The sequence below is a fragment of the Asterias rubens genome, chromosome 11 (assembly GCF_902459465.1).
Source record: "Asterias rubens chromosome 11, eAstRub1.3, whole genome shotgun sequence".
Lineage (NCBI taxonomy): Eukaryota > Metazoa > Echinodermata > Asteroidea > Forcipulatida > Asteriidae > Asterias > Asterias rubens.
In genome coordinates this window covers 3,383,085-3,406,086 of record NC_047072.1, presented here as the reverse complement: position 1 = coordinate 3,406,086, position 23,002 = coordinate 3,383,085, and the positions used below count along the sequence as shown (strand labels likewise).

The 23,002-nt window shown below is 40.8% G+C and overlaps 1 protein-coding gene across 2 annotated transcripts in view; it reads left to right on the top strand.

Moving 5' to 3' along the window:
- Positions 1-23,002, top strand: part of LOC117296544 (organic cation transporter protein-like) — a 32,467-nt gene that overhangs the window by 5,718 nt on the left and 3,747 nt on the right. For both annotated transcript variants that reach the window (XM_033779522.1, XM_033779521.1), the window contains exons 4-9: positions 11,020-11,188; positions 11,771-11,912; positions 12,435-12,526; positions 13,237-13,445; positions 17,455-17,563; positions 18,804-19,013. In XM_033779522.1, coding sequence (XP_033635413.1) covers positions 11,020-11,188; positions 11,771-11,912; positions 12,435-12,526; positions 13,237-13,445; positions 17,455-17,563; positions 18,804-19,013 — 931 coding nt within the window. The remainder of the gene's footprint in view (positions 1-11,019; positions 11,189-11,770; positions 11,913-12,434; positions 12,527-13,236; positions 13,446-17,454; positions 17,564-18,803; positions 19,014-23,002) is intronic.

The following is a 23,002-nucleotide window of genomic DNA, read 5'->3' as shown; positions in this document are numbered from 1 at the left end:
TAAATTGTAGCTCTTGGACCACTTTAATCCATTACTTGAAATACCATGCTGATCTAGTAATAAGTCGTGGCCATTGAAGTATAAAAGAACTTAATGGTCGCACGTAGACACCGCTTCTACAGCGATGGAAAAATGGCCGAAAGCGTGGCCAATCGCGGACCAAACGGGGGAGGATCTCCATGGGTGGTTCGGTCGGGGTGGGATCTCCTTGGTCGGGAAGCTGCATTCTCCCGCCACGCTTTTTTTTAACACGTTCAAATTAAAGCGTAGCCGGGTCGTAGCCAACAGTAATACCCTGGTCACACATAGACGCCGCTTCTACTGCGATGGAAAAATGGCCGAGAGCGTGGTCATTTGCAGACCTATCGTGGGCCAAACGTGGGAGGATCATCATGAGCGGGGTGGGGTCTCCTATAGGTCTAGGAGCTGCAAGCTCTCCCAACACTTATTGTGAACATGTTCACACATAGAAGTCGCTTCCACACGCTGGAAAAGTGGCCGAGAGTGTGACCAATCGCAGACCAATCGTGGGTCAAACGTCGGAGGATCTCCACGAGCGTGGTAGGGTCGGGGTGGGATCTCCTAGGTCGGGAAGCTACAAGCTCTCCCTACGACTATTTTGAACATGTTCAAAATCAGCGTAGCCGGTTCGTGGCCGACAATTTGCGGGGCAAAGTCTTGTGGGAACGCCATTATCGTACAAGCAGCGTGGTAGCATCGTGGTGAGATCTTTGTGGTTGTAATAAAAACGCAGCACCATCGGTAGACTTGTGGACAAGTCGTTAAATCGGCCCCACGCGCTGAGATAGTGCTCCCCCGACAACACTGCTCTCGCGCGAACTCACTGCTCTCGCGCGAACTGATGGCTCCCGATTTTGACTCCTCATTAATGAGGAGTCAAAATCGGGGAGCCATCAGTTCGCGCGAGAGCAGTGTTGTCGGGGGAGCACTATCTCAGCGCGTGGGGCCGATTTAACGACTTGTCCACAAGTCTACACCATCGGCAACTATTTCGAAGTAGAAAACCGCTTGGTCGGCATTGTTCTTGGTGTTTTCTTCAGTAATCGTATGTGGCAGCGAGTCAGAACACTTTTTGCGTAGAAACAGTAAAGTTGGGTGGAGTCTTAAATTTTTCAAATTGCTTGATTTTGACGGCGATCATACCCCGACTTGACAATTTCTTAAGATCAGGGTGATTGGCACGATCTTCTCAATGTCATAGTGCTGTGCGAGCGGGATAACAGACATCGCCACAAGTCGTACTAGAAGCGTAATATGGTCAGCACCAGCGTAGTGGTATCGTCTTACAGTCTTCAAATAGGTTTGTGTAACAAAGTAGTATGATCATGTACGTCGTGAGATTTTTCAAAGCTCACCACTACCCTCCCCCCCCGAACAAAAAATTGCCAGTTTAAGAAGGCATTTCGAATCGCCAACCAACTTTTTATAATTTTTTTAACTAAAATAAAAAAAAAATTGCAGAAATTTAATAGTGAAAAAAAGTGTTCCAAAGTGCATCAAAAACCTCTTCAGAATAATTAAAACTCACATGAGGTACACAGGAGATGTTGACAGTTATTTTGTATGGTTTCTATAAAGGACACTTATCTGTTTTCTCGTGCGTGTGGAGAGGTCCCTCGTACGTGTGGGCAAATCCTCGTGCCTGTGAGCAAACCCTCGTGTGTGTGAGCAAATCCTCGTTTGTGTGAGCAAATCCTCGTGCCTGTGAGCAAACCCTCGATCGTGCGTGTGAGCAAAACCCTCGTGCCTGTGAGCAAAACCCTCGTGCGTGTGAGCAAAACCCTCGTGTGTGTGAGCAAAACCCTCGTGTGTGTGAGCAAATCCTTGTGCCTGTGAGCAAACCCTCGTGCGTGTGAGCAAATCCTCGTGCGTGTGAGCAAAACCCTCGTGCGTGTGAGCAAAACCCTCGTGCCTGTGAGCAAAACCCTCGTGCGTGTGAGCAAAACCCTCGTGTGTGTGAGCAAATCCTCGTGCCTGTGAGCAAACCCTCGTGTTTGTGAGCAAATCCTCGTGCGTGTGAGCAAAACCCTCGTGCGTGTGAGCAAAACCCTCGTGTGTGTGAGCAAAACCCTCGTGCGTGTGAGCAAAACCCTCGTGCGTGTGAGCAAAACCCTCGTGTGTGTGAGCAAATCCTCGTGCCTGTGAGCAAACCCTCGTGTGTGTGAGCAAATCCTCGTGCGTGTGAGCAAAACCCTCGTGCGTGTGAGCAAAACCCTCGTGTGTGTGAGCAAATCCTCGTGCCTGTGAGCAAACCCTCGTGCGTGTGAGCAAAACCCTCGTACGTGTGAGCAAATCCTCGTGCCTGTGAGCAAAACCCTCGTGCGTGTGAGCAAAACCCTCGTGCGTGTGAGCAAAACCCTCGTGTGTGTGAGCAAATCCTCGTGCCTGTGAGCAAAACCCTCGTGCGTGTGAGCAAAACCCTCGTGTGTGTGAGCAAAACCCTCGTGCGTGTGAGCAAAACCCTCGTGCGTGTGAGCAAAACCCTCGTGTGTGTGAGCAAATCCTCGTGCCTGTGAGCAAACCCTCGTGTGTGTGAGCAAATCCTCGTGCGTGTGAGCAAAACCCTCGTGTGTGTGAGCAAATCCTCGTGCGTGTGAGCAAAACCCTCGTGCGTGTGAGCAAAACCCTCGTGTGTGTGAGCAAATCCTCGTGCCTGTGAGCAAAACCCTCGTGCGTGTGAGCAAAACCCTCGTGTGTGTGAGCAAAACCCTCGTGCGTGTGAGCAAAACCCTCGTGCGTGTGAGCAAAACCCTCGTGTGTGTGAGCAAATCCTCGTGCCTGTGAGCAAACCCTCGTGCGTGTGAGCAAAACCCTCGTGCGTGTGAGCAAAACCCTCGTGTGTGTGAGCAAATCCTCGTGCGTGTGAGCAAAACCCTCGTGCGTGTGAGCAAAACCCTCGTGTGTGTGAGCAAAACCCTCGTGCGTGTGAGCAAAACCCTCGTGCGTGTGAGCAAAACCCTCGTGTGTGTGAGCAAATCCTCGTGCCTGTGAGCAAACCCTCGTGTGTGTGAGCAAATCCTCGTGCGTGTGAGCAAAACCCTCGTGCGTGTGAGCAAAACCCTCGTGTGTGTGAGCAAATCCTCGTGCCTGTGAGCAAACCCTCTTGCGTGTGAGCAAAACCCTCGTACGTGTGAGCAAATCCTCGTGCCTGTGAGCAAAACCCTCGTGCGTGTGAGCAAAACCCTCGTGCGTGTGAGCAAAACCCTCGTGTGTGTGAGCAAATCCTCGTGCCTGTGAGCAAACCCTCGTGTGTGTGAGCAAATCCTCGTGCGTGTGAGCAAAACCCTCGTGTGAGCAAATCCTCGTGCGTGTGAGCAAACCCTCGTGCGTGTGAGCCAAACCCTCGTGTGTGTGAGCAAAACCCTCGTGTGTGTGAGCAAATCCTCGTGCCTGTGAGCAAACCCTCGTGCGTGTGAGCAAAACCCTCGTGTGTGTGAGCAAAATCCTCGTGTGTGTGAGCAAAACCCTCGTGCGTGTGAGCAAAACCCTCGTACGTGTGAGCAAATCCTCGTGCCTGTGAGCAAAACCCTCGTGCGTGTGAGCAAAACCCTCGTGCGTGTGAGCAAAACCCTCGTGTGTGTGAGCAAATCCTCGTGCCTGTGAGCAAACCCTCGTGTGTGTGAGCAAAACCCTCGTGTGAGCAAATCCTCGTGCCTGTGAGCAAACCCTCGTGCGTGTGAGCCAAACCCTCGTGTGTGTGAGCAAAATCCTCGTGTGTGTGAGCAAAACCCTCGTGTGTGTGAGCAAAACCCTCGTGTGTGTGACCAAAATCCTCGTGTGTGTGAGCAAAACCCTCGTGTGTGTGAGCAAAACCCTCGTGTGTGTGAGCAAAACCCTCGTGTGTGTGTGAGCAAATCTATTATTTGCGAACCTCTAAGAAGCCGTCTTGGTGGCGCTCTCCACCAAAACAAGTCTGTTTTGGCTGAAGTGAGCACCAAATTTGGGCCCAACACCAAATTTGGTGCTGTTAAAAAATGTTGGTGCTAGCACCAAATTTCGATATAACTGTCAACGACCGTCATTACCCGTCGAAGACAGTGCGGAAGGATTGTACACGCGTAAGGTATAGGTAGATTCAAAGCCAAGAGTTCCCTCTAAATTGGAAAGTTTTATTAGTTTTTTTTCACAAATCTGTTCCACATATCCCTGGCTATATCAGATTAGTGCCCCAGTGTTTTAAGTCTGATAATTAGCTCAGCCCAATTAATTTAATCAAGGAACAATTTACGAATTTTGGTATTGTATGCGCTGCATGTCTAAGGTATGGGCAAACAAAAAGCCAAGAGTTCCATCTTAGTTGGACAATATTATTAATTTTTATTTCATAAATCTGTTCCTCATACCCCTGGCTATATCAGATTAGCGCCCCAGTGTTTGCAGTCTGCTAATTAGCTAAGCCTAATTAATTTAGTCAATGAAGAATTTACGAATTTGTGTTCTGTATGCGTTGTATGCGTAAGGTATGGGCAAATACAAAGCCAAGAGTTAAATCTAAATTGGTAAATATTATTATTATTTTTTCATTAATCTGTTCCACATACCCCTGGCTATATCAAATTAGCGCCCCAACTTGTTAAGTCTGCTAATTAGCTCAGCCCAATTAATTTAATCAAATAAGAATTAATTACGAATTTTGGTACTGTATGCGCTGTATCCGTAAGGTATGGGCAAATAAAAAGGCAAGAGTTCCATCTTAATTGGAAAATATTATTAATTTTTATTTCATAAATCTGTTCATTATACCTTTGGCTATATCAAATTAGCGCCCCAGTGCTTTAAGTGTGCTAATTAGCTCAGCCCAATTAATCCAATTAGGGAAGAAATTGCGAATTTCGTGCTGTATATACGCTGTTATGCCTAATACATGCGTGGGGTATAGGCAAAAACTAAACAAACGAATTCCATTTAAGATGGGAAATATTAATATCATTTATCTCATAAATTTGCTCCACATACACATGGCTAAATGACATTAGCACCTCGACGTGTTAACTTACCTAATTAGCTCAGCCCAATTAAATTAATCAAGAGAATCATTCACGAATTTCTTACTATACGTTGTATGATATACTAAACACACGCGTAAGGTATGGGCAAATACAAAGCCAAGAGTTCCATCTTAATTGGAAAATATTATTAATTTTTATTTCATAAATCTATTTCTCATACCCCTGGCTTATATCAGACTAGCGCCCCAACTTGTTTAAGTCTGCTAATTAGCTCAGCCCAATTAATTAAAGAATTTACGAGTTTTTCTACTTTATACGCTGTTTATATGCTATGCAAAGAACAAGCGTTTGGGTACGGGCATATGCAAAGCCAAGAGTTCCATCTTAATTGGCAAATCTTTTAATTTTTTATTTCATAAATCTATTCCTCATATCCCTGGCTATATCAGATTAGCGCCCCAAATTGTTAAGTCTGCTAATTAGCACAGCCCAATTAATTTAATAAGGGAAGAATTTACGAGTTTTCTACTTTATACGCTGTACATTATGCTAAACACAAAGAACAAGCGTAAGGTATGGGCAATTACAAAGCCAAGAGTTCCATCTTAATTGGAAAATATTATTAGTTTTTATTTCATAAATCTATTTCTCATACCCCTGGCTATATCAGATTAGCGTCTCAACTTGTTAAGTCTGCTAATTAGCTCAGCCCAATTAGTTTAATCAAGGAAGAATATACGAGTTTTTGTACTTTTAACGCTGTATATATGCTATACAAAGAACAAGCGTAAGGTTTGGGCTGAGCTAATTAGGCAAGGTAACACTTCGGGGTGCTGATCGCATTTAGCCATGGATATGAGGAACAGATTTATGATTTAAATAAGAATAATATTTTCCAACTTAGCTGGAATTCGTTTGTTTCGTTTTTACATAATTATACCCTACGCGTGTATTAGCATAATAGCACATACAGTACCAAATTTCGTAAATTCTTCCTTTATTAATCAAATTGGGCTGAGCTAATTAGCCAACGTAACACATTTAGGCGCTAATTTGTTATAGCCAGCGGTATGTGGAACAGATTTATGAAATAAAAATTATTAATATTTTCCAATTAACATGGAACTCTTGGCTTTGTAATTGCCCATACCTTATGCGCTTGTTGTCTAAGTATCAGCGTATAAAGTACCAAAATTCGTAAATTCTTCCCTGATTAATTTAATTGGGCTGAGCTAATTAGCAGACTTAACACATTGGGGCGCTGGGCTTATATAGCCAGGGGTATGAGGAACAGATTTATGAAATAAAAATTAATAATATTTTCCAATTAAGATGGAACTCTTGGCTTTTTGTTTGCCCATACCTTAGACATGCAGCATATACAATACCCAAATTCGTAAATTCTTCCTTGATTAAATTAATTGGGCTGAGCTAATTAGCAGACTTAACAAGTTGGGGCGCTAGTCTGAAATAGCCAGGGGTATGAGAAATAGATTTATGAAATAAAAACTAATAATATTTTCCAATTAAGATGGAACTCTTGGCTTTGTAATTGCCCATACCTTACGCTTGTTCTTTGTGTATAGCATTGTACAGCGTATAAAGTAGAAAAACTCGTAAATTCTTCCTTGATTAAATTAATTGGGCTAAGCTAATTAGCAGACTTAACAAGTTGGGGCGCTAATCTGATATAGCCAGGGGTATGAAGAATGGATTTATGAAATAAAAAAATTAAAGATTTGCCAATTAAGATGGAACTCTTGGCTTTGCATATGCCCGTACCCAAACGCTTGTTCTTTGCATAGCATATAAACAGCGTATAAAGTAGAAAAACTCGTAAATTCTTCCCTTATTTAATTAATTGGGCTGAGCTAATTAGCAGACTTAACAAGTTGGGGCGCTAGTCTGATATAGCCAGGGGTATGAGAAATAGATTTATGAAATAAAAATTAATAATATTTTCCAATTAAGATGGAACTCTTGGCTTTGTATTTGCCCATACCTTACGCGTGTGTTTAGTATATCATACAACGTATAGTAAGAAATTCGTGAATGATTCTCTTGATTAATTTAATTGGGCTGAGCTAATTAGGTAAGTTAACACGTCGAGGTGCTAATGTCATTTAGCCATGTGTATGTGAAGCAAATTTATGAGATAAATGATATTAATATTTCCCATCTTAAATGGAATTCGTTTGTTTAGTTTTTGCCTATACCCCACGCATGTATTAGGCATAATAGCGTATATACAGCACGAAATTCGCAATTTCTTCCCTAATTGGATTAATTGGGCTGAGTTAATTAGCACACTTAAAGCACTGGGGCGCTAATTTGACATAGCCAAAGGTATAATGAACAGATTTATGAAATAAAAATTAATAATATTTTCCAATTAAGATGGAACTCTTGCCTTTTTATTTGCCCATACCTTACGGATACAGCGCATACAGTACCAAAATTCGTAATTAATTCTTATTTGATATTAATTGGGCTGAGATTATTAGCAGACTTAACAAGTTGGGGCGCTAATTTGATATAGCCAGGGGTATGTGGAACAGATTAATGAAAAAATAATAATAATATTTACCAATTTAGATTTAACTCTTGGCTTTGTATTTGCCCATACCTTACGCATACAGCGCATACAGTACACAAATTCGTAAATTCTTCATTGACTAAATTAATTGGGCTAAGCTAATTAGCAGACTGCAAACACTGGGGCGCTAATCTGATATAGCCAGGGGTATGAGAAACAGATTTATGAAATAAAAATTAACAATATTGTCCAACTAAGATGGAACTCTTGGCTTTTTGTTTGCCCATACCTTAGACATGCAGCGTATACAATATCAAAATTCGTAAATTGTTCCTTGATTAAATTAATTGGGCTGAGCTAATTATCAGACTTAAAACACTGGGGCGCTAATCTGATATAGCCAGGGATATGTGGAACAGATTTGTGAAAAAAAACTAATAATACTTTCCAATTTAGATGGAACTCTTGGCTTTGAATCTACCTATACCTTACGCGTGTACAATCCTTCCGCACTGTCTTCGACGGGTAATGACGGTCGTTGACAGTTATATCGAAATTTGGTGCTAGCACCAACATTTTTTGGCAGCACCAAATTTGGTGTTGGGCCCAAATTTGGTGCTCACTTCAGCCTGGTAAAACAGACTTGTTTTGGTGGAGAGCGCCACCAAGAGACGGCTTCTTAGAGGTTCGCAAATAATAGATTTGCTCACACACACGAGGGTTTTGTTCACACACACGAGGGTTTTGCTCACACACACACACGAGGATTTTGCTCACACGCACGAGGGTTTTGCTCACACGCACGAGGGTTTTGCTCACAGGCACGAGGGTTTTGCTCACAGGCACGAGGGTTTTGCTCACACGCACGAGGGTTTTGCTCACACGCACGAGGATTTGCTCACACGCACGAGGGTTTGCTCACAGGCACAAGGATTTGCTCACACACACGAGGGTTTTGCTCACACGCACGAGGGTTTTGCTCACAGGCACGAGGGTTTGCTCACACGCACGAGGGTTTTGCTCACACGCACGAGGATTTGCTCACACGCACGAGGGTTTGCTCACAGGCACAAGGATTTGCTCACACACACGAGGGTTTTGCTCACACACACGAGGGTTTGCTCACACACACGAGGGTTTTGCTCACACACACGAGGGTTTGCTCACACGCAAGAGGGTTTGCTCACAGGCACGAGGGTTTTGCTCACACGCACGAGGGTTTTGCTCACAGGCACGAGGGTTTTGCTCACACGCACGAGGGTTTGCTCACAGGTACGAGGATTTGCTCACACACACGAGGGTTTTGCTCACACGCACGAGGATTTGCTCACACACACGAGGGTTTGCTCACAGGCACGAGGGTTTTGCTCACACGCACGAGGATTTGCTCACACACACGAGGGTTTGCTCACAGGCACGAGGATTTGCTCACACGAACGAGGGACCTCTCCACACGCACGAGAAAACAGATAAGTGTCCTTTATAGAACACCATAATTTTTAGGATACGATTGTGTCAGGTTATTTCCTTCCAAAATAAAAAAAATCTACTAAAAATGATGTCCAAAATCCTCCGCTCACGTCTTCGCTAGTGGAGCACATTTAACGAATTTGCTAAACGAATCGGGAAAAACTTGTGCGCAATAAGCGTTTTGCGCTCTGCCCAATTTTAGCTGAACCTGCTAGGAGAATCAAAGCGTGCGCAATCTGCTAATTTGCGCTCTGTTTGTACAAACATTGTAGATTGCGTTTTTGTACAAAGAGCGCGATTTGGAAATGCGTTGTCGTAAATTTTTATTTTTTCCCCAGTCTGGTTCCAATGCGTGAGAAAATGGTTGCTGTGCGTGTGAGGGGGAGACAGAGCCCAAATGCGTGAGTGTCACGCCTAATGCGTGAGTGTCACGCCTAATGCGTGAGACTTGGTAGGTCTGGTGTAACAGTCGTGGCATCGAGTCAGCAACGCTTTTGACGTAGAAGCATCGCAGTACAGTCGTGATTTAGACTGTAATTTGCAAAATTTATGGATTTTGACGGCGATTGTGCCCCGATTTGATAATTCTTTTCAGATCGGGTGATCGGCATGATTTTCGTAAGGTCGTAGTGCTGTGTGAACGGGGTATTAGTGGGGCAAAAGTCATACGTACAAACAGTGTGGTAGCATTGGTGAGAAGTCTGTGATCGCAATTAAAACGCAGCACCGTTGGCAACTATTTCGAAGTAGAAAACCGCTGGTCGGCATTGGTCTAGGTGAAATCGTAGTGGCGGCGAAACACTATGGACGTAGAGGCATTACAGTTGTAGAAATAATACATGTTGTGTCGAATCTTTAAGTTTCCAATAGTTGTGAGATCGGGATGATCGGCAAGGTCGTAGGGCTGCGTGGTCAGGATATAAGTCAATAAAACGAGAGCCAACAACGTCATGCTTCACAAAAATCATCAATACCACAATGCAGACAAGACTGAGTAAAGTGATTCTTGAACGAAAGCAAATTGAAAAACTGTCAACATATGTTATGGTAAAGTCACCTAGAAATAGAACTTTTTTTTCTTAAAACATAAGAGTATATGTTTCTGAACAATAAAACAGTTTTTTGAGTAATTGTTTTTAACGATTTATATGTTAAACAAAATGAATAAAGTTGTGTGGGGTGACTCCGCCTACCCCTTTTGTGATGTAAATCGAGGCAGACTTTGCCTCGATCGAACATCGAACACAAGTACGTGCAAGTACATTCAAGTCCTAGTCGTGAGTTTGTACGTTTCGAAAAAAAATTTTCTGCAGGTGTATTGCTGCTGGATGCATCAAAACAACTAAAGATAGGGTCAGTTTGCAAAGTGGTCCGGTCCGACGTCTTTTCCAGCGCTGTGCAGCAAACACTTCGAGCCGTCGTGCTTCGAGAATCCGGAAAACACTATACATTTTGACATGAAGAGAAAAGTTCTTTTCTAAAACATGACGCCATCCAAACAATTTTTCCAGCTAGTGGGGAAGTCGAAGAAGGTACCTGGAGGACGTAACGAACCTAAAGGAGCAAATGCCTAACGTGTTGGCACTGCATGCGATTCATCGCGCCTCGATTGACGTAACGAACAGCGCCCTCTCGGGTCGGGCTTTTTCAAATTTGTAAATAACATGGAAACAAATTTTCTTAAACCTTAGTTAATTGTTTATTCATATTCCACTTATCAAAACACATATTTTAGTGACAACAGCTTTATTTTGACAAAATACCACTGCCAGATGACTTTAAGGTTAGCAAATAGTTAGAACTGAACTTCCTTTTCAATAATTTCAGTAACATGACAACAAAACTGAAATAAATATGTTCACTTTGTCCTATTAGAATGAATGTAATAATTAGGTATTGGCAGGCGTTTTTGAAAGTCAAAATAATTTAGGGCATGTCAAAGGTTAAGGGTATCCTGTCTCGAAGTCAGGTTACCAGTTTAATGTCGGAAGCGTTTAACCAAAGCTCACAAACATTAATGACAAGTTACTGGTTTCTCCTCAGTAACCGAGTATGTGGGCACAAGTAGACGTGTTTTAGTTGGTATCTCAATTCAGTTCTTCTTCGCCACTGGATTGACTCTCCTCCCGCTATTGGCCTACCTCATTCGCACTTGGAGACTTCTTCAACTTTGTATAGCAGCACCAACAGCCCTTTACTTCTTACTTTACTTGTAAGTAATTGTTGTACAATTGCACTGTATCCCTCTCCCACATATTTGTTACGAAGGGGTAAAACCAGGTTATGAGATACCGAAATAAACGTCATTTATGTTTACAATGATTTTACAGCTGTTTTGTGGGCAAATGATAACACTTTTTGTTCTTGGCCCGCACAGTTGGAATTTTGTATCAACTTATATGGTTGTCCACACATCAGTTTAGGAAACACCGAAGTAATTGTCACGAGTTATTTTAAGCATTTCATTGTGTTACAAAGATCATTCAATTTTGTAAAAGCCTGCAGCAAAGAGGCTAGAGTCGAAAAAACACCTGTGTCACACGAAGTTGTGTGCTTCCAGATGCTTGATTTCGAGACATCAAAATCTAATTCTGAGGTCTCGAAATCAAATTCGTGGAAAATTTACTCGCACAATGTTTCTCACAATGTTTGACACTATCAACCTCTCCCCAATATTCGTTACCAAGTAAGGTTTTAAGCTAATAATTGAGTAATTACCAATAGTATCCACTGCCTTTAAATATATAGAACCAATCTGTTAAATTCCGCTCTTTTAATATTCTTGTTTGTGCAGCCACATGCCTGAGTCTGCCCGATGGCAAGTCTCTAAAGGAAGATACCGACAAGCTGAAACAACACTCCGACAAATCGCTAAAGTTAACAAGAAAGACTTCCCTGAAGATGCATTTTCACCCCAAGCTATAAAAGCTGCAAGAGTAAGGCTTCAAAGTTCATAGCTATTCTTCCGTCTCATGTGACGTCCTCAACAGTAACGAAAATCTGCTCTGTTTCCTAATAGGAAGCAAGAGAGTAGACTTAATGCCTAAAATTATTTACTAAATGCCTAAAAAAATTACTTGATAAAATTGGAAGTAATTTAAGGCATTTACCATTAATTTTTTCGTCCGGTTGTACAACTTTATAGGCTGTTTCATTTCAATTATAATTTTATTTATTTATTTATTTATTTATTTTTTTTTGGGGGGGGGGGAGGGGGGGGGGTATAAACGTTTGAGGCACTCGTTAATTGCACTATCAACGCTCGTAGTTTTATAAGAAAATATAAGTGCGATTTCACGACTTTAACCCGTGCATAATTACTTGCGTCGACAATGACGTTGGATATCACGAGTCTTGAACCATAAGTGCACAAGGTACTTTACATGTGTTGTTTTACGGCAACTTTCCGTTCAGTGAAGAAGAAAGTGCTAAATCCAGTTGTTATTATTAATCGCCAGGAACAATCGACGGTAGGAGGACAGCAAACAGCAGCTGGACTTTTTAAAACTCCAAACATGCGTGCTAAAACATTGAATCTGATGTTTAACTGGTAAGAACATGGACTGAATTATGCTGTATTATGAGTGCAAAGAAGCAAATAATAAAGGAATGAAAGGGTAGCGACAAGTTTAAAACCGACAGGGTCGTTGCCGTGTGATAAAGGCCCGAGCCGAAGGCTAGACCTTTTCGCAAATACTGGGGCGCGCGCGTAAAGCTTGGGATTAGGTGCATTATTGGCTAGCTGGTGTACAAATTTGATCCATATCTATCCCACATTGCACCTCATTCAACAGTCTGCGCTTGCGCAACGGTATTTGCGGAAAGGTCTATGTAGGAAACCCAAGTGCACCATCAATGCTCACGCTTTGGTGATTTGCATATATTTTGTTTTGGAAGAAAGTTAAGTTGGGCGTCATCGACCATTCAGCGCGCCATTTTTTTCTTTTCCACTCTTAACTTTTCTTAGCGGTGTATTTCTCTGTAATTTCATAGGAGCTTACTTGTTATCATTGTCATCCAAAATAGGCAAAATATCATTCTTCATTTCTTTCCTTTCCTTTGACACTCGGGTCGTGCTAGTTCAAGTAGCCTTCGAGAATGAATCTAACGTGTCGAAACGTCAGGCCATTTACTATTTGTGCACATCGGTCTTTTTGGTTGATTGGTGTTTGCAACAGCTAATTATATTTTCCCATAATAATTAGGGACAGATGTTTTTGCTTCCACACTAGTACTATTTTTTTCTTTTTGTTTTCCCAGGTTCGTAAACAGTATGGTTTATTATGGATTAGGTCTAAGCACGTCTAATCTTGGTGTTGATGACTACTTGGCCTCTGTCATTTCGGGTGTTATTGAGTTTCCATCCTATGTGTATTGTATTACTGCTATGCAATATGTAGGCCGACGCATCAATCTGAGTGGAAACATGCTGGTTGGTGGTGTAGCGTGTGTCATTACTGCTTTCATGGGTAGGTTTTTGTTTTGACCTAAATGCAGAGGACACTATTGGTAATTACTCAAAATAATTATTAGCATAGAACCTTTCTTGGTGACGAGTAATGGGGGAGAGGCTGATGGTATAAAACATCGTAAGAAACGGCTCCCTCGGAAGTGCCATAGTTTTCGAGAAAGAAGTAATTTTCCACGAATTTGATTTCAAAACCTCAGATTTAGAACTTGAGGTCTCGAAATCAACCATCTAAACGCACACAGCTTCGTGTGACAAGGGTGTTTTTTTCTTTTATTATTATCTCGCAAGTTCGATGACCGATTGAGCTCAAATTTTCACAGGTTTGTTATTTTATGCATATGTTGCGATACACCAAGTGAGAAGACTGGTCTTTGACAATTACCGATAGTGTCCACTGTCTTTAATAAATGGGGGACGTAAACTCACAAAATAATCCAGTCATCCCACAATTTGACGACAAGGGGATGCTTGGCAGGAAGCGATTTTTCCCCAGCGCGGCGAACGCCAAGATTTGCAATGCTTCCATTGGCGTCTGTATTACAATCGTAGCAGCTAACAGCAGCTGCATCGTTCATCACACATCGCAATTTTTTTGCAAGACCAGTGTTCCCCTTTTAAAGTTTTTTGTTGTTGAAAGTCTAAGTATTTTCTATTGTCTCAGATACAATAGCCGTATATATTCATATGCACATGGTACACCCGGTACATTGATATTAGTGGACATCACTCCCGTAGGTTTGTACAGTGAATGTCTACCTTGATATTAGTGGACATCACTCCCGTAGGTTTGTACAGTGAATGTCTACCTTGATATTAGTGGACATCACTCCCGCAGGTTTGTACAGTGAATGTCTACCTTGATATTAGTGGACATCACTCCCGTAGGTTTGTACAGTGAATGTCTACCTTGATATTAGTGGACATCACTCCCGTAGGTTTGTACAGTGAATGTCTACCTTGATATTAGTGGACACCACTCCCGTAGGTTTGTACAGTGAATGTCTACCTTGATATTAGTGGACATCACTCACGTAGGTTTGTACAGTGAATGTCTACCTTGATATTAGTGGACATCACTCCCGTAGGTTTGTACAGTGAATGTCTACCTTGATATTAGTGGACATCACTCCCGTAGGTTTGTACAGTGAATGTCTACCTTGATATGAGTGGACATCACTCCCGTAGGTTTGTACAGTGAATGTCTACCTTGATATTAGTGGACATCACTCCCGTAGGTTTGTACAGTGAATGTCTACCTTGATATTAGTGGACACCACTCCCGTAGGTTTGTGCAGTGAATGTCTACCTTGATATTAGTGGACATCACTCCCGTAGGTTTGTACAGTGAATGTCTACCTTGATATTAGTGGACATCACTCCCGTATGTTTGTACAGTGAATGTCTACCTTGATATTAGTGGACACCACTCCCGTAGGTTTGTACAGTGAATGTCTACCTTGATATTAGTGGACACCACTCCCGTAGGTTTGTACAGTGAATGTCTACCTTGATATTAGTGGACATCACTCCCGTAGGTTTGTACAGTGAATGTCTACCTTGATATTAGTGGACATCACTCCCGTAGGTTTGTACAGTGAATGTCTACCTTGATATTAGTGGACATCACTCCCGTAGGTTTGTACAGTGAATGTCTACCTTGATATTAGTGGACACCACTCCCGTAGGTTTGTACAGTGAATGTCTACCTTGATATTAGTGGAAATCACTCCCGTAGGTTTGTACAGTGAATGTCTACATTGATATTAGTGGACATCACTCCCGTAGGTTTGTACAGTGAATGTCTACCTTGATATTAGTGGACATCACTCCCGTAGGTTTGTACAGTGAATGTCTACCTTGATATTAGTGGACACCACTCCCGTATAGGTTTGTACAGTGAATGTCTACCTTGATATTAGTGGACACCACTCCCGTAGGTTTGTACAGTGAATGTCTACCTTGATATTAGTGGACATCACTCCCGTAGGTTTGTATAGTGAATGTCTACCTTGATATTAGTGGACATCACTCACGTAGGTTTGTACAGTGAATGTCTACCTTGATATTAGTGGACACCACTCCCGTAGGTTTGTACAGTGAATGTCTACCTTGATATTAGTGGACATCACTCCCGTAGGTTTGTACAGTGAATGTCTACCTTGATATTAGTGGACACCACTCCCGTAGGTTTGTACAGTGAATGTCTACCTTGATATTAGTGGACACCACTCTAGACTTGATGACAAGTCGTTAGGCGCTGCCTATTTGTCTGCCTTTCATGCAACAGACACAGTGCGATGTTACACATGCAACAGTCGTAGTAATTGCGACTGACTCACACACACATACTGGGATCGAGGGTGTGTGTATCGTCCCCGTAGCTACGCAGCGCTGTAACTACACACCGCGCTTAACAATTACCGTCTTGACTTCAAGACTAACACCACTCCCGTAGGTTTGTACGGTGAATGTCTACCTTGATTTTAGTGGACATCACTCCCGTAGGTTTGTACAGTGAATGTCCACCTTGATATTAGTGGACACCACTCCCGTAGGTTTGTACGGTGAATTTCTACCGTGTACATCGATATTGGATATTGGACAATAATATAGTTTGTACACAGTGAATGTTCAACGATGTTGGAAAGTGGCATTCCCATAGGTTTGTACATTATACAATTGTTGCACGCTGTGACGGGGGTCCATGGCGTTTTGTACAGTGGATGTCTAACTTGTACATTGATATTAGATATTGGACATCCCCGTAAGTTTGTACGGTTAATGTCTACTTTTGGTATCACAACCAGTTTTAGAGTCAATAACAGAGTGAAAATCAAGTTTAGGTTTTCTAGGTTCACTTAATTAAAATTAGGGCATGTCAAAGGTTAGGGGGTCGTTATCTCAAAGTCAGGTTAACTATAAAAGTACGTAGCTTTAATTGAGTATACATCAATGAAAGGTAATGAATATAGCCCATAATAGCTATATTCACCAAATATAGGTCCGCTCTCGCGTAGGATTTCAATATCAAGTTAATCAACGTTGCCTATGAATGGCCTGGAATAACTCTTAGCAAAAACATTTTGCTTCAAAATTATTTGTGTATGTTAGAAGCTAAAATTACACTTATTTTGAAAAGTTATGTTTTTGTTAAAACAATCCAAAATATATTCACATTTTTGGAACCATGTGTTTGTGAAAAAAAAACAAAAAAAAAAAAAACCGCACAATAACACATTTCATGCTGACGTATATGAGGCGCCGTTTGTCAGTTAATTGTTTTTAGCACTTTTCCGACGTGTTTTGCCAAATCGACATTTACTAATCATGGTTTATAAACCACGTTTTTATGCCTCAATTTTCATGGTTTAAAATTCATGATTTTGATGGTTAAATTTCTATGGTTTATAAATGTTTACTCGCATGGTCATGGTTTGTAAACCATAAACTTAAACACTTAAAAAGTAATACTGGTTATTCATAACAAGGATTTGGCAACGCTTTCTGTTTGTCAAAAAAGTACCAAACAATTGTTAATGGGCAAATGGCGCCCATAAACGTCGTCGAGTGTGTTACTGTAAAAACAGTAGTTTTACATTTATTATTGTACAAGTATTTAATAAATGAACATTACAGAGTTGGTAAGAAACGAAAATTGTGATGATCACAGATTTACATAAAACCTACATGGTGATGATATTAGAAAACATCCCTTGAAATATCTTTGTCTGAAGAATGTAATTTTGGATAAAGCTCAGTAAGCGTTTTATTCCTTTCTTTTTGCATCGATGCCATGCATATCGTGTTTCGTTTTTTTTACTATTTTCTCGTGACCCAGCTGACTCGTGACAATAGCTGTTCCAATGACTGTGTCAGATCAGAACAACCAATAAATAAACATACCTTAAATACTATCTAAATTACTCAAATTGAACCAATGATGGTAGATTGCAGTTTTTATGAATGTAATCTCAAAAATAAAATCATTGTCTTTTTGTTTCCATCAGATATGGGGACAGCGCGGACAATAATCGCGATGATCGGCAAGTTTTGCATTGCAGCTTCGTTTGCGATCATTTTTGTTGTCTCGGGTGAAATTTACCCAACGCCCGTCAGGTAAGTTGTTCTGTTCGAAGTAAGCTGTTTATTGAAATCAAATCTACATAGACATAATAATAATAATAATACGGACATTTATATTGCGCAGATACCTATATAAATATACTCTACTGCGCATTACATGGAATACAAAAATGCAGAAAATAAATATGAAAAAAAAAAAATACACAAACAGAGCAAGAATGAATTAAATGAGTGAAGTAAACAAACGGGTCTTTAACTTAGATTTAAATACATTAAGTGAAGAAGACTGTCTAATGCAAGGTGGAAGATTATTCCAAAGATTTGGAGCGGTGTATAGAAATGCCCGATCACCTAATGTAGGCCTAGATTTCCTAGATGGGTGAGATAACAACGTGGGATCTTGAGAACTCCTGAGACGGTAGGCTGATTGAGAGTGAGAGAGGGATTTCATGGTTATGAGTTCTTGAATGTATGTTGGTGCTAAACCATGAATGGCTTTATAAGTTAATAATATAACTTTAAATGCTATTCTTTTTCGAACCTGTAACCAGTGTAACTCATTTAACAATGGACTACATCGAGAATATCTAGAGGAATTACAAATCAGTCTAGCACAAGCATTCTGAACCCTTTGCAGTTTGTTAATATTGTGTGTCAGGCAAACCCCAAAATAAGCTATTACAGTAATCTAACCTGCTTGTCACAAAAGCATGGATAATTGTTTCTGTACAGTCACGAGTATTTACGGATATGACGCATATTGAACAGATAATAAAATGCATTCTTACAAACTTCAGCAATATGTTTATCAAAATGTTAAGTGAGAATCGAACCAAATCCCTAAATTTCTTACTGAGGTGGAGGGTGATATATTGGACATAACGACTTTGATGCTCTCAATGTGTAGTTTAGACATTTGCTTAGGAGTACCACATCAAAAATTCAGTTTTCTTATCATTCAACAATAGATTATTCTGTAACAACCACGTATAGACGACCCAAAGTGACTGCGGTAGGTACTGTAAGAGTCCCACATGTAGCTCCAGTCATTTTTAATCAAGATCCACGTCTATTTAAAAGACAACTACGGTTACTGAAGCCCTATTTAAAATTTATAAGACTCCTTTAACTTGATTTCTCCACTTGAGTCTTGAGTCCCACATGTAGCTCCAGTCGTTTTTAATCAAGATCCACGTCTATTTAAAAGATACCACGATTACTAAAGCCCTATTTTATAATTTATAAACTCATTTAACTTGATTTTTCCACTCAGGAGTGCTGGAATGGGAATATCTTCCACTGCAGCTCGTATTGCTGGTATCCTGTCCCCGTTCATGCTGGAGTTGGGGTCCTTGTGGGAACCACTCCCCTTTATCTTATTTGGAGGGCTCTCAATCGCTGCTGGTTTACTCGCCCTTCTGCTTCCGGAGACAAAAGATAAAATACTCCCGGAAACATTGGAAGAAGGAGAAGCATTTGGAAAGTAAGTTTTCTTTTCGTCAAGTCAATGTTTTGGATTTGGAAACAAGGGAGACTATTTTTTAGGTTGCCCGTACATTTTGCCGGTGGGTGGTCTGTGCTTCTGTCCTCTCAAAAATATCCGAATCTATCTCGGTAACTGAGAAACTGACAGTGTCACAAATTGGGGTAGTTTATATGTTTGCTCAATTTGTTTGAGGAACGGATTGGCCTCTGTAGATGATAGTCCTTGTTCAACCCTAAATCTATCACAACTTGATATGCTACATTTTTGGTTAACTCCACCCATAGTTGTTTATATTCGTTGCTTTTAATAATGCATTGCCCGAGTTTGTTAGAAAGGTTTAGGAAAAATGTCAACCAGAGCAAACGAATTTGGAACTTGGTATAAGATGTTTTTATGTAATGAAAAAAAAAGAGTTTCGATTTCTGACGTCAGGAACTTTTGTTTTAAACGGGGTCGTTCCTGGCGGTCCATCAGACGAAACGAACAATATCGATTATTCCTACATATTATGATCCATGTGACTACTTTGTGATGCGAACAGTTCACTTCTGAGTGTTTATATTGTGTGACCCGCTCTGTAAAAAATGAGTCAGATGTTGACATTTTAAAGAATTGAGTTTATGGCTGGAAACCAGCAGCAGTTATTTGGTATCGAACTTTTGGGTGTATCGGGTTGCTGAGTTACTCCTGTTTGAAATTAGCCAATGTACCATTTTTTGTAATCTTTGTTAAAAATTACAAATAAAGTGATGTTTAAACTACCATTTCGCGCAAATGGATACATAATAGTCTAAAGTATGATCAAAAGTGTTGTATTAATAGCTTTATTGCCTAAAAATGAGTGTTCTGAAAGTTTACCATGCAAATAGATCTTTAAAAAGAAAAAGAAAAAAAGAAGAAAAAAAAAACCATTTTCCACATTGAACTGTCCATTACATAATAATGCATTGGGCGACATCTGAATCATTTTTACAGAGTGGATCATAATATACCGTTTAAGGCCGTGCTTGGCCGTGGTCATTTACCACCCTAGAAAATATTCTACGAGACGAATAAGACGGATCCATTAATTGTTATCATGAACGGCAATGATGTCGGGTTAGAGACGCTGCTGTCCGGAAACTGGGTTAACCTTCGCCGACTTTTTGTTTTTTAACTACTAGAAATAACACTGTCATTGATCCCAGTTATGTTCTGTTATGGGTTATATTAATTGGGGAGTACACACTTACGAACACCCATATTTATTAATTAACAACCCTTTGCAGCAAGTATGTACTGATGGGCACTGACGTTCGAAATGTAATTGAATTACTCGGCCCGTCGTGGTGGTGGCCTTCAGCATATCTCGTCAAGTGAACAGTGAACCAGACACCTTTAGTATAGTAAGAAACTCTTTTGACAACAATAGATCATCGCATACAGTGGCAAATGATATCAACGCTATAACAAGGCAAATGCTTATACTGAAATTGCGTCCACGCTGCTGCTGCGCTTCATCATTCTTGTTCACAATCTACTGAATAGCCGAATTGTGTATGTCTTTGTGTGTTAATGTAATCGGATCTCCTTAATAGCGAAATTTACACGGAAGAAAGGAGTTGACTTCATCTTGGTACTTATTTAATTTTGATCAAAATCCGTTCGAAATTGACCGAGTTACGGGACACAACAATTTTACAAGTTGTTTTGCCCGCCACTGATGATGGGCCGCGAGCGCGTAATAGTCACAAGTAAAGAACAACCCATGCCAACACACGAGATCACGGGTAACAGAGGCATGGGGCGCGGACATGAGCATGTGTACAGGGTGAGAGGAAGGGGCACACAGTAGACGGAGTCAAATCCCGTTCTCGTGCGAGAGGTGTCTAAGCATATCTTGCACCCATGTGAGAAAGAAGGTACAGCACGCCTATTTATGCTAAGTGACATAAATTCTCCTATGTGAAAAATAAGCAATTACAAGGGATTACCTTCCCTGGGTCTACCCCGCGGTGTTCACTCGGGTGAGCCCCTGACGAGAGCTAAACGAACGATCACTCACCGCTCTCGTAGTGACGTCATGCACCTGGGGCCGGCCAGCCCCCAAGTGACCCACTCCACAAGCAGGGCACTGGGGGCTGACCCGGGTGAGCCCCTGTAATGACGTCAAAGCTATTCGAACGCACCGGGGAAGACCGGGGTCGACCCTGGGGTCGATTTCTCAAAGAGTTAGGACTAGTCCTAAACTTAGGACTAGTACTAAGAGATATCAAAAACGTACAGCTAGTCCTAAGTTAGGACTAGTAACTCATCCTAACTCAAGATAAGACTAGTCCTAACTCTTTGTGAAATCCACCCCAGGGAAGCTCAACGAACGCACCATTGTAAGGGAGCAGGAAAATCGATCGACGCATGCGTCAAACTGATTGTAGTCGGTCTCCGTCGTGCAAATAACAATGAAAACGGAGAGATGTCGTTTGTACACGTTTATGGCAAGCCATATGCCCAATAATTCGATAAACACTGTTTATCGCCGATAAACACTGTTTTTCGACCGATAAACACTGTTTTTCGAGATAAACATTTGTTTATCAACTGATAAACACTGTTTATCGAAAAACTAAGTTTATCAAGCGATAAACACAGTTTTTCGAGGTGATAAACAGAGTTTTTCGATAAACACTGTTTATCAATTGATAAACACTGTTTATCGAAAAACTATGACAGAGTTTTTCGATAAACACTGTTTATCAATTGATAAACACTGTTTATCGAAAAACTATGTTTATCAAGCGATACACAGAGTTTTTCGAGGTGATAAACAGAGTTTTTCGATAAACACTGTTTATCAAGTTATAAACACGGTTAAAGGAACACATTGCCTTGGATCGGTCGAGTTGGTCTTTGAAAAGCGTTTTGTGACCGTTTATTATTAAATGCATATGGTTAGAAAGATGATGTAAAAGTAGAATACAATGATCTACACAAATATGCCTCGAAATTGCGTGTTTTTTTTTTACCTCGTCCAATAACACGGTCGGCCATTTATGGGAGTCAACATTTTGACTCCCATAAATGGCCGACCGTGATAGTTCGCGACGTAAAAAGAAAACCGTGCAAATTTTAGTGATACTTGTGTGGATCATTTTATTCTACTTTTAAAACATCTTTCTAACCATATACATTTCATAACAAACGGTTTCAAACGCTTTTTATAGACCAACTCGTCCGATCCAAGGCAACGTGTTCCTTTAATCGAAAAACAGTGTTTATTGGGTCGATAAACAGAGTTTTTCGATAAACACTGTTTATCAACTGATAAACACTGTTTATCGAAAAAATAAGTTTATCAAGCGATAAACACAGTTTTTTGAGGTGATAAACACAGTTTTTCGATAAACACTGTTTATCAACTGATAAACACTGTTTATCGAAAAACTATGTTTATCAAGCGATACACAGATTTTTTCGAGGTGATAACAGAGTTTTTCGATAAATACTGTTTATCAAGTGATAAACACGGTTAATCGAAAAACAGTGTTTAATGGTTCGATAAACAGAGTTTTTCGATAAACACAGTTTATCACTTGATAAACAAGGTTTTTTTGATAAACATAGTTTTTTGATAAACACAGTTATTCGCCAACGCCAAATGCTCAATAATTCGATAAACTCTGTTTATCACTCGATAAACACAGTTTCGGCGATAAACATAGTTCACTTGATAAACAGTGTTTAACAATAAACAACTAAACAACTGTTTATCGAATTATGTCGGCGTACAACTGTGATAATCAGTCGATAAACATAGTTTTTCGATAAACAGTGTTTATCAGTTGATGAACAGTGTTTATCAGGCGATGAACAGAGTTTTTCGATAAACAGTGTTTATCACTTGATAAACAGTGTTTATCACTCGATAAACAGTGTTTATCACTTGATAACCTGTTTATCGAATTATCACCTGTTTATCGAATTATTGGGCATCTGGCGTCGGCGTAAAA